This window comes from Melanerpes formicivorus, unplaced genomic scaffold (assembly GCF_026170545.1).
Source record: "Melanerpes formicivorus ecotype bairdi unplaced genomic scaffold, bMelFor1.0.p_v2 SCAF_36, whole genome shotgun sequence".
Taxonomy (NCBI): domain Eukaryota; kingdom Metazoa; phylum Chordata; class Aves; order Piciformes; family Picidae; genus Melanerpes; species Melanerpes formicivorus.
The window spans coordinates 7,553,165-7,565,841 of record NW_027142388.1 but is presented as its reverse complement, the minus strand read 5'-3'; the positions used below and the strand labels follow the sequence as shown (position 1 = coordinate 7,565,841).

The window sequence follows — 12,677 nt, the reverse complement described above, 5'->3', positions numbered from 1 at the left end:
CGGGGGAGCGCTGCTGCTGCTGCTGTTGCTGCAGCCGCGGCGGCGGCACCGGTTGCCAGCCCCCCCCCTCGTCCCCCCGGGGCGGCGATGTGGCGGGGGCGGCGGTGAGCGTGGGGCTGGTGGGGGAGAGGGGACACCCCTTTTCTTCCCTCCCTCCCTCCTCCCTTCTGCGGGGCACCCGGTGCCGCCGGACGGAGCCGCGGAGCGGGCAGGCGCGGGGGGAGTGGTTAAACGCACCACCACGACACCCCCCCGCCCCGTTAAGCCGCCCCTCTCCAAATAAATCAGCACCATGACTACTTCTGGGCATGGAACAAAGAGGATGCTCTCCCGGGGCCCCGCGCTGCTCCTGGCGCCGCTGCTGCTCCTGTGCCGAGGTAACCCCCGGATCCGCGGCCCCGGGCTTCGGGCTTTATCCCTTTTATTTTTTTGTTTATTTATTTTTTTTTAAGTAAGCACACTTTTCAGTGTTATTTCTTTTCTTTCCTTGTTTTTATTTGCGGCTGTTGCCCCTTTCCCAGTCCTCCTACCGACGTGGCCGCGGAGGGCGGCCGAGCCCCCCACCCCCACTCCGGCGCGCTCCGAACCTCTCTGCGCACCCGCGGATGGGACACTCGTAGATTCCGATCTCTTGGGCTCACAAAGTTGTCCCCATCCATCTCTACAGCCGCAGCCCCCGTGTTGCGTCCACAGTGGCCACCCGGGGTGCGTGGCCCCCCAGTCTCGGCCCCACGCGTCTTGCAGGGTCCCGGCCCTCTGCGCGGGGGCGGCCCCGCGGCTCTGGCCACTGCCATAGGGTTGTTGCTGGGTTGAGGGGAAAATGGAAAAGTTTGTTTTATCTGGAGCGCTGGGAGGCAGGGAAGGGTCGTAGGGCTTTAGGACTTCCCACGGGGCTCCCGACCCTACCCGATCTCCGTCCCTGCTGCCGTTTGTCTCCTCTCACTATCCTTGGATGGAGGGAAAAAGATATACAGGAGTTAAACCTCCGGTAAAATAATACTTGTGCCGCTTTTCACTAGCTTAATTATGAGGGGAGTGGGTTTCCCTGGGCTGGCGGAGGGTAGGATCAGGCCCTTAGGTGAGCTGGGCTGGGATTCCTTAACTGCGGCCAGCTGCGAGGCAGCAGCAGCCTGTGGCTTGGGAGAGCGCAGCTGGGAGCACTTCCCGCCCCCTCCCCCCTCCCCTTTTGTTTTTCTGTTTGTTTCCCCCACCCCGATCCCAGCTGAACTCGGGAACAGCTTTTTGGGTCCCAGTTGCTGGTGTTTGCTGGGGAAAAGCTGGCTCCTAGGCTGCCAAACCCAAGCTCTGCCCATGGGAAAGTCTTTGCAGGACTCTCCTCGCACGTTCTCCTTCTCTCCCTGGTAGATGTTGTCCTTAATAAATAGCGTTGTTAAAAGCAGATTAATTAAGGTGCATTGGTGCTGAAGTTGCTCAGCGGTTCGTTTCCCTTTGCTGCTGCTCGGGACAGCGCTGGCGTTTGGCCGTAGTGCAGAGCCTGGGCTGCTGGGGTGACTTCACTGAGGTTTAGAAATCTGCCGAAATGTGAGAATTTTAGCTGAAAAAGGAGTCAGCTATGGGAAGGAGAACAGCAGCAGCTGTCGTTCCTGGGGAGGGCACAGGGAATGCATTGTGATAGGGATGCTTTTCAGTAAAGGTCCCTACGGGGACGGTAGGAACAGTTCGCCCAGAAGGAGGCATCAGCCCTGGGGACAGACGACGGACAGAAGGGGGTCTTGCTCTGCTTACTACAAAAAAGCGCCGCTTGCTCCTGCGCTCCAGCTCCCTCCTTCCCCTGGGGTGTGTGCAGCCATGGGGTCACCTGCAAATCCTGTTGAGCAGAACATGGGGACTGGGAGGCAAGGTATGGGGTGCAGGGTACAGAAAGTGGGGTGCAGACTGTGAGGAGTTGGGCATTGAGCTCTGGTTGAGCTGCCTGTGGGATCATACTGCCCAAGCAGAGCTGGGGCTTTCTGTTCCCAGTGTGATGCCCTGTACTCCCAAAGCTCTCCTTTTATTTGAGGAGAGAGTTGAGAGCAGCAAAGGAGCAGGTTTTCTATTTTTTTTTTCTTGGTGGTTTTTTTTTTTTTTTTTTATTGCTTTGACATATTAATGATAATCTCTTCTCTGATATTGCCCCCTCCCTTCTCCTCCTGTGTGGGTAGCTACCATGGTGAGATTGGGTTGTGGGTGTAATTCTTCCAGTGCTCTGAGCGCTTAAACATATGGAAACCCACTTTCAAACAGTTCGTGGCTGCAAACCTGCCATCGTACCCATCCCTCTCCCCTGTTCTCCCGATGCCTCCCTTCACACTGCCTCAGGAACTCGCTGCGTGCTTTCAGCTCCAGCTGTGGGTAATGAATCCATGCCCAGCCTGCATCTCTCTCCCCTTTCCAGGCTGCAGCACCCCTTTCCTTTCTCAGCAGAGTGCAGCCCCTGCCCTGTCCCACCCCTAGCGAGGGCTACACCCGTGTCCACGTATGGAGAAGGGGTTTGGGGAAAACCTCTTCTGAAATCTCGGGAAGCTCTTCCGAAAGAGGCGAGTGGCAGCAGTGGCCGGGAACGCCTCCCCTGGGGGCTGTGCAAACCTCCCTGAGGCTCACTGTGCTCTCAGTTGCCTTTTTCCTCTGGATGACAGGGGTTAATGAACCACATCTTGGTTTGGGTTGTTGCAGAGGGAGAGACACCTGCATGAGTCATGCGGTAGTGCTGCCATCTCTGCAAAGCTCCCAGCTCACACAGACGGGAATGTTGGGCACTTGCCACTTCTCTCTATTTATTTGCCTTTACTCCCTTCCCCCTTGCTGGGGCTGGCTCTAGGCAGGCTGTGTTTTGGGGACCAGAGGTGCACCTGGCTGAGTTCCTCCAGCCTCTTCAAAGCAGGTGGCATTTGTTCTCCTGTCATGCAGGTCCCTTAAACAGCTTTGTGAAGGTCCAATTAAGAGATCACTCTCCTGTCCCCGGGTCTCTGTCAGTCTGGCTGCTGGCGTGCGTGTGGCTGTGAGCAGAGGGTGTGCGTGTGTGTTTGGCAGCCAAGGGCCGCTCACGCCGAGCTTGAGGATGTCTCTTGCTGGCAGCAGGCCCCTGTTTGTTACTGGCATCTACACAGGGGTTTTGGCCGCCTTCCTTGCTGGCAGCAGAGCTGTCTCTGAGGTTATAGCAATAGGTATCCTGTGAGTGACCTGGAGAAATTACCTGAATATTTTGTTTTCTTGCCTGGTGCCATATTGCTCCCTGCAGCAGCATGCAGACTGGAGCAGCCCTGGGAGCGTGGGGCTGGCTGCTGAGGGTGGGGGGTTATGGCAGCGTGGGGATGGGGGCGTGCAAAGCTTATTGAACAAACCAACGACTTCAGCCCCTGTGAGATGTGCTCGGGCTGTCGCGATCCGTGCGCCAGGAAGGACCTGTGAATTGCTTTTAGACTGTGGCTCCAGGGAGGTGTGGGTGGAGAGACATTATGCTTATTTTATGATGTGTCCCTGTATCACTCTACATAATATGGAGGCACTTCTTATGCAGAGGCTCTTCAGGAACAAAACCAAAGGACCTGTATTATCAGCTGTACAATAGATGTGCAGAATGTGGCCGTACAAACTGTTGAAATGTAGGTTATTTCCCCCATGTTAGCACAGATCTCAACGTTTCATGCACTGACTGTCCAAAGTGATGTGATTTGAGGGATAGTGGGGTGGAGGGAGGGGTCTGAAATTATTTTACTGGTTCTTGCTCCAGCACCCATTAGAGCAATGTCTTTCAGATATTCTGATTTTACTTCCCATCAGTATAAATCTCAAGCAGCTCCTCTGAAGTGGGTGAAGCTGCTCTGGATTTATGCAGCGCTGCTGCAATTGGCACTGGGCTCTCTGGGAACACGGGAGGCAACTGTGTGACTTGTGCATGGCATTTTTACTTCAGGAATCTGTCACTGGTACTGCAGCCTCCTTTGAATCTTTGCAGTGGGGAAGTTCACATTGCTTGCTCTTCTGGGGTTTTGATTATTTTCTTCAATTTGCCAGGCTTGGTTGCAAAGCTCCACTCACTGACACCTGACTTGCTGGCTGATCAATAGAGTCTCCTGAGGTCTGAATGCCAAAACAGTTACATTAAAAAAAAAATAAAAATCAATGAAGTGCAATTAATTTGCTGTATTTTATGACTGGGGATGATAGACGCTCCAGGACTTGCTCCAAGACTCTCTCCAGGTCCTATTATCTCTGTGTTTAAAGCAGCTTAGTATGGTGAGGAAGGTATGAGCCCAGGAGCAGCTGTAGGTCAGAGCGGAGGGTTGCTGAGACTGGGACACAATTTGTGCCTCAGGATGGATTTTGAGATCAAGGATTTATTGATTTATCATATCACATTCATTTAATTGCTGGAATGGATTTGCCATTGTGGATTTGGTAAGTCTGAGCCCAGGCAGATGTCTGGTGTGCACAGCATCTGAGCCAGGACTCCTGTTTTTCAAAGAGCCTGGAGCCTATCTATGTGCCATGGGCCAAGGCAATGGTTTGGGCTATGGACTTTATGCTGTGTAGGGTTTTGCCATTGGTGCCAATGAGATGGAGATTTCTCTCTTGGTGACCCCACCCTGACTTGGGGTCCTACTGCCCTTCTCTGCAGCTCCTCATTAATGTGGTAGGAAGCCAGGCTGCTCAGGAGACTCATGCTGGCTGCTGTCCCAGGAAGGTCCCTTTGCTGAAGGATAGAGGAAGCAAAGGGCATCGTTACTCACAATAACACAATGCATGGTGTTGGGTTATGACAACTCATAGTACTGTTCTTCCTAGCCACAGCAGTTGAGGGTGATAAGAAGCAGGCATTGTGCCACAAGGGAGGGGTGGCTTCGCCAAGCAATACGTCTTGCTCAATGCACGTGGCTATAACTCTGTCCTGTCTCAGAGGTCCTCCTTGACTGGGAAGCAAAGGGGAGGTGGCAGTCTCCTGCCTCCTGTGGGAAGCGCAGGCAAAATGAAAATGTTCCGGCCTTAACAAACCTCCCACTGACTGAGAAGCCAGCCCACTGAAATAAATACTGTCAGCTCAGCAAATTAAATCCTCTGAACTTGATTTCCCCCTTCTCGCCCTGCCTAAACATAACTAATGCTTGTTAATGACAAGCAGTGACTTGATTTGTTGGCATAGCATTAGCACTTCCCCCTGTCGGTGGCTCAGCTGATGTGCTGGCATGCCATGGTGTCAGAGGCGCTTGCCTGACTGCCGCTGTCAAATCCTCTCGCGTTGAAGTGCCGTGGAGGCTGAGGAGTGCGAGTTGCCATGTAGTGCTCTAGATGTCGTGGAAGATGCTTCGATTTCATGCTGTCTGCAGTTTCTCAGCTGGCATTTCAGAGGAAGCTCTTCCCATGTGAGGATGGGCAGGCAGGAATTATGAGCAAAGAGATAACTTGCAGGGTGGACAGGGATTGCTCTGTGCTTGGCTTTCCATGGGTGTTTCCATTCCCCTCCATGGAAGTACCATCCACTGCAGACACTCCAGGCAGCATGTGCAAATTCAGTGTGGAAGGACTCCCCTGTTTGCACAGGACCTTGAGTGATGAACTTGAGTCTCAGGTGCAATGTAAATATTAACATTCCTTCCCTGTTCTCCAGAAATTCTCTTAAAGCACCCTTCAGCTTTTCTTGGTTTACATAAACGTGTTTGTTTCTGACAGCATTCAGAAAGCTTCATGAATTTATGATGTGTGTGCTCCAGATTCGAGCATACTTTCTTTTTTTCTCTCTTTTTTTTCCTTTCATTTTTTTTTTTCCTGAAATGCTTTTTCTTCCTAAATTTTGGTGATAAAATGGCCCCCCAAAATATGCATATTTCAGCAGGCTATCTAGAGGCAAGGTAAACACCATCTTTCACAGAAAATCAGTTTGCTCAAGCTCAAAAGCAGCCCAGCCTCCCCACTTGATCAATTTGCCTGTCATAGGAGATGATTTTAAAAGGGGTGATTACATCTGATCTCCGCTCTTGCAACTTCAGGCAAGGAGAGAAAAATGAAGTGTAGCATTTGATTTTTAACTCTGTTTTTTTTTTCCTGATTTCCCCACCCCCACCCCCTTATGATAGTGCTGGTAGTCAGGTGAGAAGCAGAGGGATGCCCTGAAGGGGTAAAGGGTAGTCAGGAGCACCTGGGTTTCCACGAGGCTGCCATCTGCTGAGTAGGCTAAATGGAAACTGTGTAAACCAGCTCTGCTCATCTTGCCATGCCTGCACCAACTGGCCCCAGAGAGCTGCTCCACCCCATTGCTTTTCCTGTGGTGGAGGAGGAGACCAGCAATGGCAGAAAGATGAATTTCTGGTGACAGAGGTGCTAAATCTTGGAAAGAGGGTGTTTGGGGCTCCTCTGTTGCATGGCCTTGTATTCCTGCCCCAAGGCAAGCATGCTGCCTTCAGGTTAAAGGCTGTGAAGGGACCAGAGAGATGGTTATGGGAAGGAATGGCGTAAAAGCACCTGTTAGGCAGCTCTGGCCTGACATCAATGACAGTGACACAAAACTGCCCTGGGTGGAAAGAAATGCTGGAATAGCCCCACTGATGCAATTCCAACTGGGGCAAAATGAAGCAGCAGGGACTAAACCTCTTATTCTGGCCCAGCCAAGGGATTTGGGAAGCTCCAAAGATGGTATTCCCCCTGAATGGTGTGGGAGATAGTGCTTCTGGCCAAGCAGCTCTCCCTATCCTAAGCCTATTTCTCTGCACTGGGGTAACATGCCTTAAATATGCAATATTGAGAGAGTTTGGTCATGGGCTGAGCAAGCTCTGGAGGAAATCAGCTTGGAAAGCAAAAGCATTTCTGCTAGAGAGGGGGAAAATGTCATCCTCATTACCCAAGAAATAAACTCCTTCAGAAGATTAAATTAGAGGTGCAAATATCTTTGGGGGTTTTGTGTTTTGCTTGTGTGGGAACATTTCAAAAGCAGATGGCAAAGCCGAGATTGATTTCCCATGGAGTGCAGAGGGCTGGCGCACAGGACTTTATCAGCTTGTGGGCCCTCTAATAAACCTGCCAGCAGGTGATGTAAATCTAGTTTTTCTGATTGGGAGAGTAGGGGAGGGAAACAGGGTTTATGTTACTTATAGATTTTTAAACTGCAGGAATGATCAGGGCATGGCTCTGTAGCACCGGAGACTTCAATTCCTTTCATAAAGGATCTTCCTGGAGTCAGAAAAATGAATTGGTTTACATTATCTAGCGGTTGGACTGCCGAAGCCAGCTGTTTGTGTGAGTGACAGACACAGCTATTTTGTATCTCAATTTAGGAGCTGTTGTCAATTAGCCACAGCTTTTGCTTATCAGCAAGACCTTTGCCACCTTGGGGAAGGAGGGCTGCTTAATGGAGGCTGCAGCTCTTGAAACAAACATTTCTGCTGCAGTGCAAAAGAAGAAGGGAAAAAAAAAAAAATGAAACTTACACCAAAAAAAGACAAGAGTCCATGCACTCTAAAAGGGAACCCTTGAGCAGATGGAGCAGGTTTCTATGCAACAAGCAGCAATTAGAAACTCAGCATATAGTCGGTAGCTGATGACTGTCTTCGGTACCCAAATTTTTGATTGGAAAAGGAGCAAGTCCAAGGTGAGTTTTAGAAGGAGCTGGTCTGGATGTGTGCATGGGGCACATCCCTAGCTGGTACGAGTGCCTGGTGTGGTGAGAGACAACAGCCATCAGCCCTGAGGCCCTGTCCCTGGAGGTGTTTAAGCCCAGGCTGGACGAGGCTCTGGCCAGCCTGATCTAGTGTGGGGTGTGCCTGCCCATGGCAGGGGGGGTTGGAACTAGATGATCCTTGTGGTCCCTTCCAACCCTGAATGATACTATGATACTATGATTTTGAGGGGCTAGGGCAACCTGAAATGTCAATGGAGGTTTTGAAAGGCACTCAGAGAGCTGGGGGTAGAAGACCAATAAATACAGAAGGTCTTGATTGTCTTTCCTTGAGTGTAAAAAGGACACAACTCAGAGCCACACAATGAAACAGGCTTTTAAAACATTGCAACAGAGGCATGTAGAGAGGATGGTAAAAGCCCTCTGGAAGCAGCAAAGCTGTGTCAGGGCAAGCATGAGGCGAGCTTGCCTCAGCCATCCCCAAATCCTGGGAATCAGAGCTGGAAAAGTTGGTGAATAAGCTGCCTTTCCCATTCCTGATGGCTGTTCGGTACAGTCTGTTCCTGCGCGTGGCTGATTTTCAGTGATGCAGGCAGCAGGACTTCTGCTGCTTCCCTTGGCAGAGTGCTTCACAGCCTATTAGACCTCTGCCATATTCCGCCTACGTTTTTTCTTCTCTGCTTTGTTCCATCATTTATTGGATGACCTGAATCCACAACTTTCCATCCTTATCACCCATCCAAAACTGAACCCAGGCAAATCTGCAAAACAAGGACAAATGGTTAAAGAGTGAGTGGGAAATGCTTAGAAGGAGGAGCTGGGCCTGGCATGTAAATACATTTACAGTTGGAGGTTATTTGGAGAATAAAGGGCAAGGACTTGAAATGCACATGGTGATGAGCCATAGATTATGCTCTGAAAGTGTCATGGTAGGAAGGTACTCAGAAAGCAGTTACAGTCTCACTATCTAGTTCATCTCCCACTAAGACATTCTCCTCCAAGGTGTTTGGAAATAATGGAGTAGCTTAGTTACTAACATTATTAAGTCCTCATCTCTGACAGCTATGAGAATTAATATACAAAGGTTTCCTTCCTCCCCCCCCCCCCCCCTTTTTTTTTTATTTTAATGCAGCTCTGTTGCTCATTTTCTGTCTTTTGCTTAGGAGTAGCCCATTGGAAGTTATTAGCATGAGTATTGGTGCAAAAATAGGCTCATCTCCATTAAAGAGGGAAAACAAGCAAGGGAAAATCAGAAGAATTTTATGGCAATTGAGGCAATCTTTTTCTTTTTTCTTCTTTTTTTCTTTTCAAATGTTAATCATTCATCATTGTTCCATCTGTATATCTCAAAGTGCTTTAGAGAAGAGAGTGGGCACCATGGAAGACATGGTCTCTGCTCTCTCATAGAATCAACAAGGTTGGAAAAGGCCTCAAAGATCAAGTCCAACCTGTCACCCAGCACCTCCTGACTAAACCATGGTGTCAAGTGCCATGTCCAATCCCTTTTTGAACACCTCCAAGGATGATGACTCCACCACCACCCTGGGCAGCACATTCCAATGGCTAACAACTCCCTCTGTGAAGAACTTTCTCCTCACCTCAAGCCTAAACCTACCCTGGCACAGCTTGAGACTGTGTCCTCTTGTTCTGGTGCTGATTGGCTGGGTGAAGAGACCAGCCCCCACCTGTCTACAACCTCCCTTCAGGTAGTTGTAGACAGCAATAAGGTCTCCCCTGAGCCTCCTCTTCTCCAGGCTAAGCAACCCCAGCTCCCTCAGCCTCTCCTTGGTAGGGTTTGTGCTTGAGGCCTCTCCCCAGCCTCATTGCCCTTTTCTGGACACATTCAAGAGTCTGAATGTCCTTCTTAAATTGAGGAGCCTAGAACTGGACATAGTACTCAAGGTGTGGCCTAACCAGTGCTGAGTCCAGGGGCACAATGACTTCCCTGCTTCTGCTGGCTACACTATTTCTGATGCAGGCCAGGATGCCATTGGCCTTCTTGGGCACACTGCTGGCTTGTGTTCAGCCAGCTGTCAAGCAGCACCCCCAGGTCCCTTTCTGCCTGGCTGCTTTCCAGCCACTCCTACCCCAGCCTGTAGCACTGCATGGGGTTGTTGTGACCAAAGTGCCGCACTCAGCACTTGCACTTGTTGAATGCCATCCTGTTGGACTCTACCCATCTGCCCAGCCTGTTGAGGGTCCCTCTGGGGAGCCCTTCTACCCTCTAACTGATCAACACCTGCTCCCTACTTGGTGTCATCTGCAAATTTACTGATGATGGACTCAATCCCCTCACCCAGATCATCAATAAAGCTATTGAACATGATGGGGGCCCAACACTGATCCCTGGGGGACACCACTAGTGACTGGCTGCCAGCTGGATGTGGCACCATTCACCACCACTCTCTGGGCACGGCCCTCCAGCCAGTTCCTAACCCAGCACAGAGTGCTGCTGTCCAAGCCAAGGGCTGACAGTTTGGCCAGGAGTTTGCTGTGGGGAATGGTATCAAAGGCCTTGCTGAAGTCCAGGTAGACCACATCCACAACCTTCCCCACATCAAGGGAAGAAAAATAACATTCCATGTTTTGTTGTTCCCATGAGGAGAAACAGCACAGCAGTCCCATGCCTAAAGCCCTGCTGGCAGGAAGAGCAGAGGTGTTGGATGAAGCTGGGTTCTGGGGTTATGTTTTGTAGACAACTGAATTTGGTTTTGCTGCTGCTCTTTGAGGAGGGAAGCTCACCTTGGATGCTGGGTTGGTGAGGTGACGTGGCCAGTCTTTTGGCCTTGGTGTACAAAGTGCTGCTCGGTGCTTCCTCCATGTCTCAGCCCTGGCTCAATTTACTGGCTGAACTGTTTGACATCTCCAAGCCCCATTCTGGGCACTGCTGAGGCATGTGGATGGATGTTTGGGCTCCCTCAGGGTGCCCCAGAGTTGGTATTGCAAGACTGAGTGCTGTAAATTATGCTAGGGAAGGGCTAAATTAACTCCTCCTGTTGAGTGTGATTTGCCCTAGCCTGCTGAAACTGTCACAGGAAGTCTTCAGCAGAAATTTATTGCTAAAATCAAAGAGTGTCTACAGGGCAGAGCCCAGCCCACAGTGCCAACTCTGTCACCTCTGGTGTGACAGAGCCCATGGTGACTGGGGACCTCTCTTCATGGGTTGCACCGAGGAGCTGTTCTTCAGATGTGCCCTTTTAAACCCTGTGTTGTATGCCTGATTTCTCCACAAACCCCTTCATATTTGCAACACTATTGGTGTTGTGAGGGGATTGCTGATGTCTACTGTAAGTCCAGTGGGATGTGGGCATTTGAGTATCAAATCCTGGTTGCAGCTTCATCTGTGTTTTGTCAAAGCACCCTGTTCATCCACAGTTAAAACATTTTCCTCCCTTTCCCTGAGCATATTGCAGCCCAACACATTAAATGCATTGGAAAACTTTATTACATTTAGCCAAATAACAAAAAGGGAAAATCAAGGAGAAGTCATTGGTTTGGCTCTTACACCAACCAGACAACTTTCAGATGGTTCCCCAAGCTCCCCTAAGTTCTCTGTTCCCACACTTTCTCGCTTGCTGCACTGCAGTCTCCACTAGCCCTGCCATGGCTGTTGGTGCCAATAATGCCAGGTCCAAGTGTCTGTCAGCAGCTGGGCTCCCTGTGTTCCCTGGCAAGGGCCTTGGCCACAAGATGCTTGCATGTGCCCCAACAATGAGCCTCGTTTAACACGAGCAGTGCTTTGGTTATGGCTCAAGAGTTCTCAGCCCTCCCACATGCCTGCAGTCTGATGTGCTTAAAAAGCTGCTGTAAACTGCAGCTCTTCCAGCTGGTCCCAGTTCATGGCCAATGCTGAGCCCTAGCTGAAGGTTAGGTGAGGAGGGGGTCTGTAGCTGGCCAAACTGTATCAACTCTATATTGCTGATCTTTCAGCTGGCTATGAGGACCCACATCTGAAGCAATGGCAATGGCTGTTGGGAATGAAGGGCTGAGAACAGGAGCAGCCCAGGTTCTAATGGGCATCTGTCAAAATGCTTGTCTCAGTTTAGGTGTGCAAGGTCTGCAAACTGCTGTGTCAGATTCCAGTCTGTGGGACTTCATCATCTGAGTTATTATCTCCAAAACACAGTTATCTCCCTGAATGGCAGTCTCCTATTGAAAACGATCTCTTTCAGCAGGGCACTTGCATTTATTTACTGCACAGCTTCTCCCATTAGTATAATCATTACTCCTTGGACTGGGTTTGAATTCAGAGCATCCCACTGTGGTACTTAAAGAATTAATTACAGCGATGAAAGAATTCCTCTAAAGACTTCTATGAATTGGTCTGGTTGGAGCATTTTAGCTGTGCTTCAATTGGTGCGGCTCTTGTCAGAGGATTGTGAGAAAATGCATGGGTCAGTGATTTAGATTAGGCAAATTACGTTAGAAAAATTGATTTGATTTAGAAAGTGAGCTTTCAGATCACGGGGAACTGCCTGCTTCTTTCTCTGTTGCGCTGCTTCTCCCTGAAGATGAGCAGAGGCGGATAATTCAGGGTTAAAGTAAGTGGCTATTGTGAAAGGTTTGTCTGAGAACAGATGAGAGATGGGTTGACACATCTTTAGATAAACTATTATTGACCCATATATTGCTGTCTGTGCATCAGCTGGAGATATGGATGGATGGGATCGCTTACAAATGGCACTCGTAGGCAGTTTGTGTGGCTTGCTAAAGAACTGGATCCTTATGTTCAGATTTGGGCTTGTGCTTTCCCCCCAGAAATAGCATTTCTGCATGGCATACCTTCAGAGCTGGTGTGGATCTGGGAATGTGTACTGTGTGGCTGCCTTCATCAGCCTTCCCTGGCTCTGTGCTTAGTCATTCCTGGGGCTGGGAGTTAGCCTTTCATGAGGGTTTTGATTCAAGGAAGTTAAAACCGAGTGTTTCCTCCCATTCCCCATCCTCATCTTAAAGGGATCGCAGTCCCTGGGCTGCAGTGGGATGATGCCCAACAGCAGGCAGAGCAGGCAGTGTCTGCTCAGAGGACCAGTTCCTACAAAGCATCTTCTGAATGAACAGTTCCCTTCCCTGC

At 50.1% G+C, this 12,677-nt stretch overlaps 1 protein-coding gene across 1 annotated transcript in view; it reads left to right on the top strand.

Moving 5' to 3' along the window:
- The first annotated feature begins 246 nt into the window (after positions 1-246).
- The window catches only part of TMEM132B (transmembrane protein 132B), a 263,337-nt gene continuing 250,906 nt past the window's right edge, over positions 247-12,677 (top strand). Inside the window, exon 1 of the mRNA XM_068157430.1 lies at positions 247-377. Within this exon, the coding sequence (XP_068013531.1) occupies positions 293-377 (85 nt within the window). The 5' untranslated portion in view covers positions 247-292. The remainder of the gene's footprint in view (positions 378-12,677) is intronic.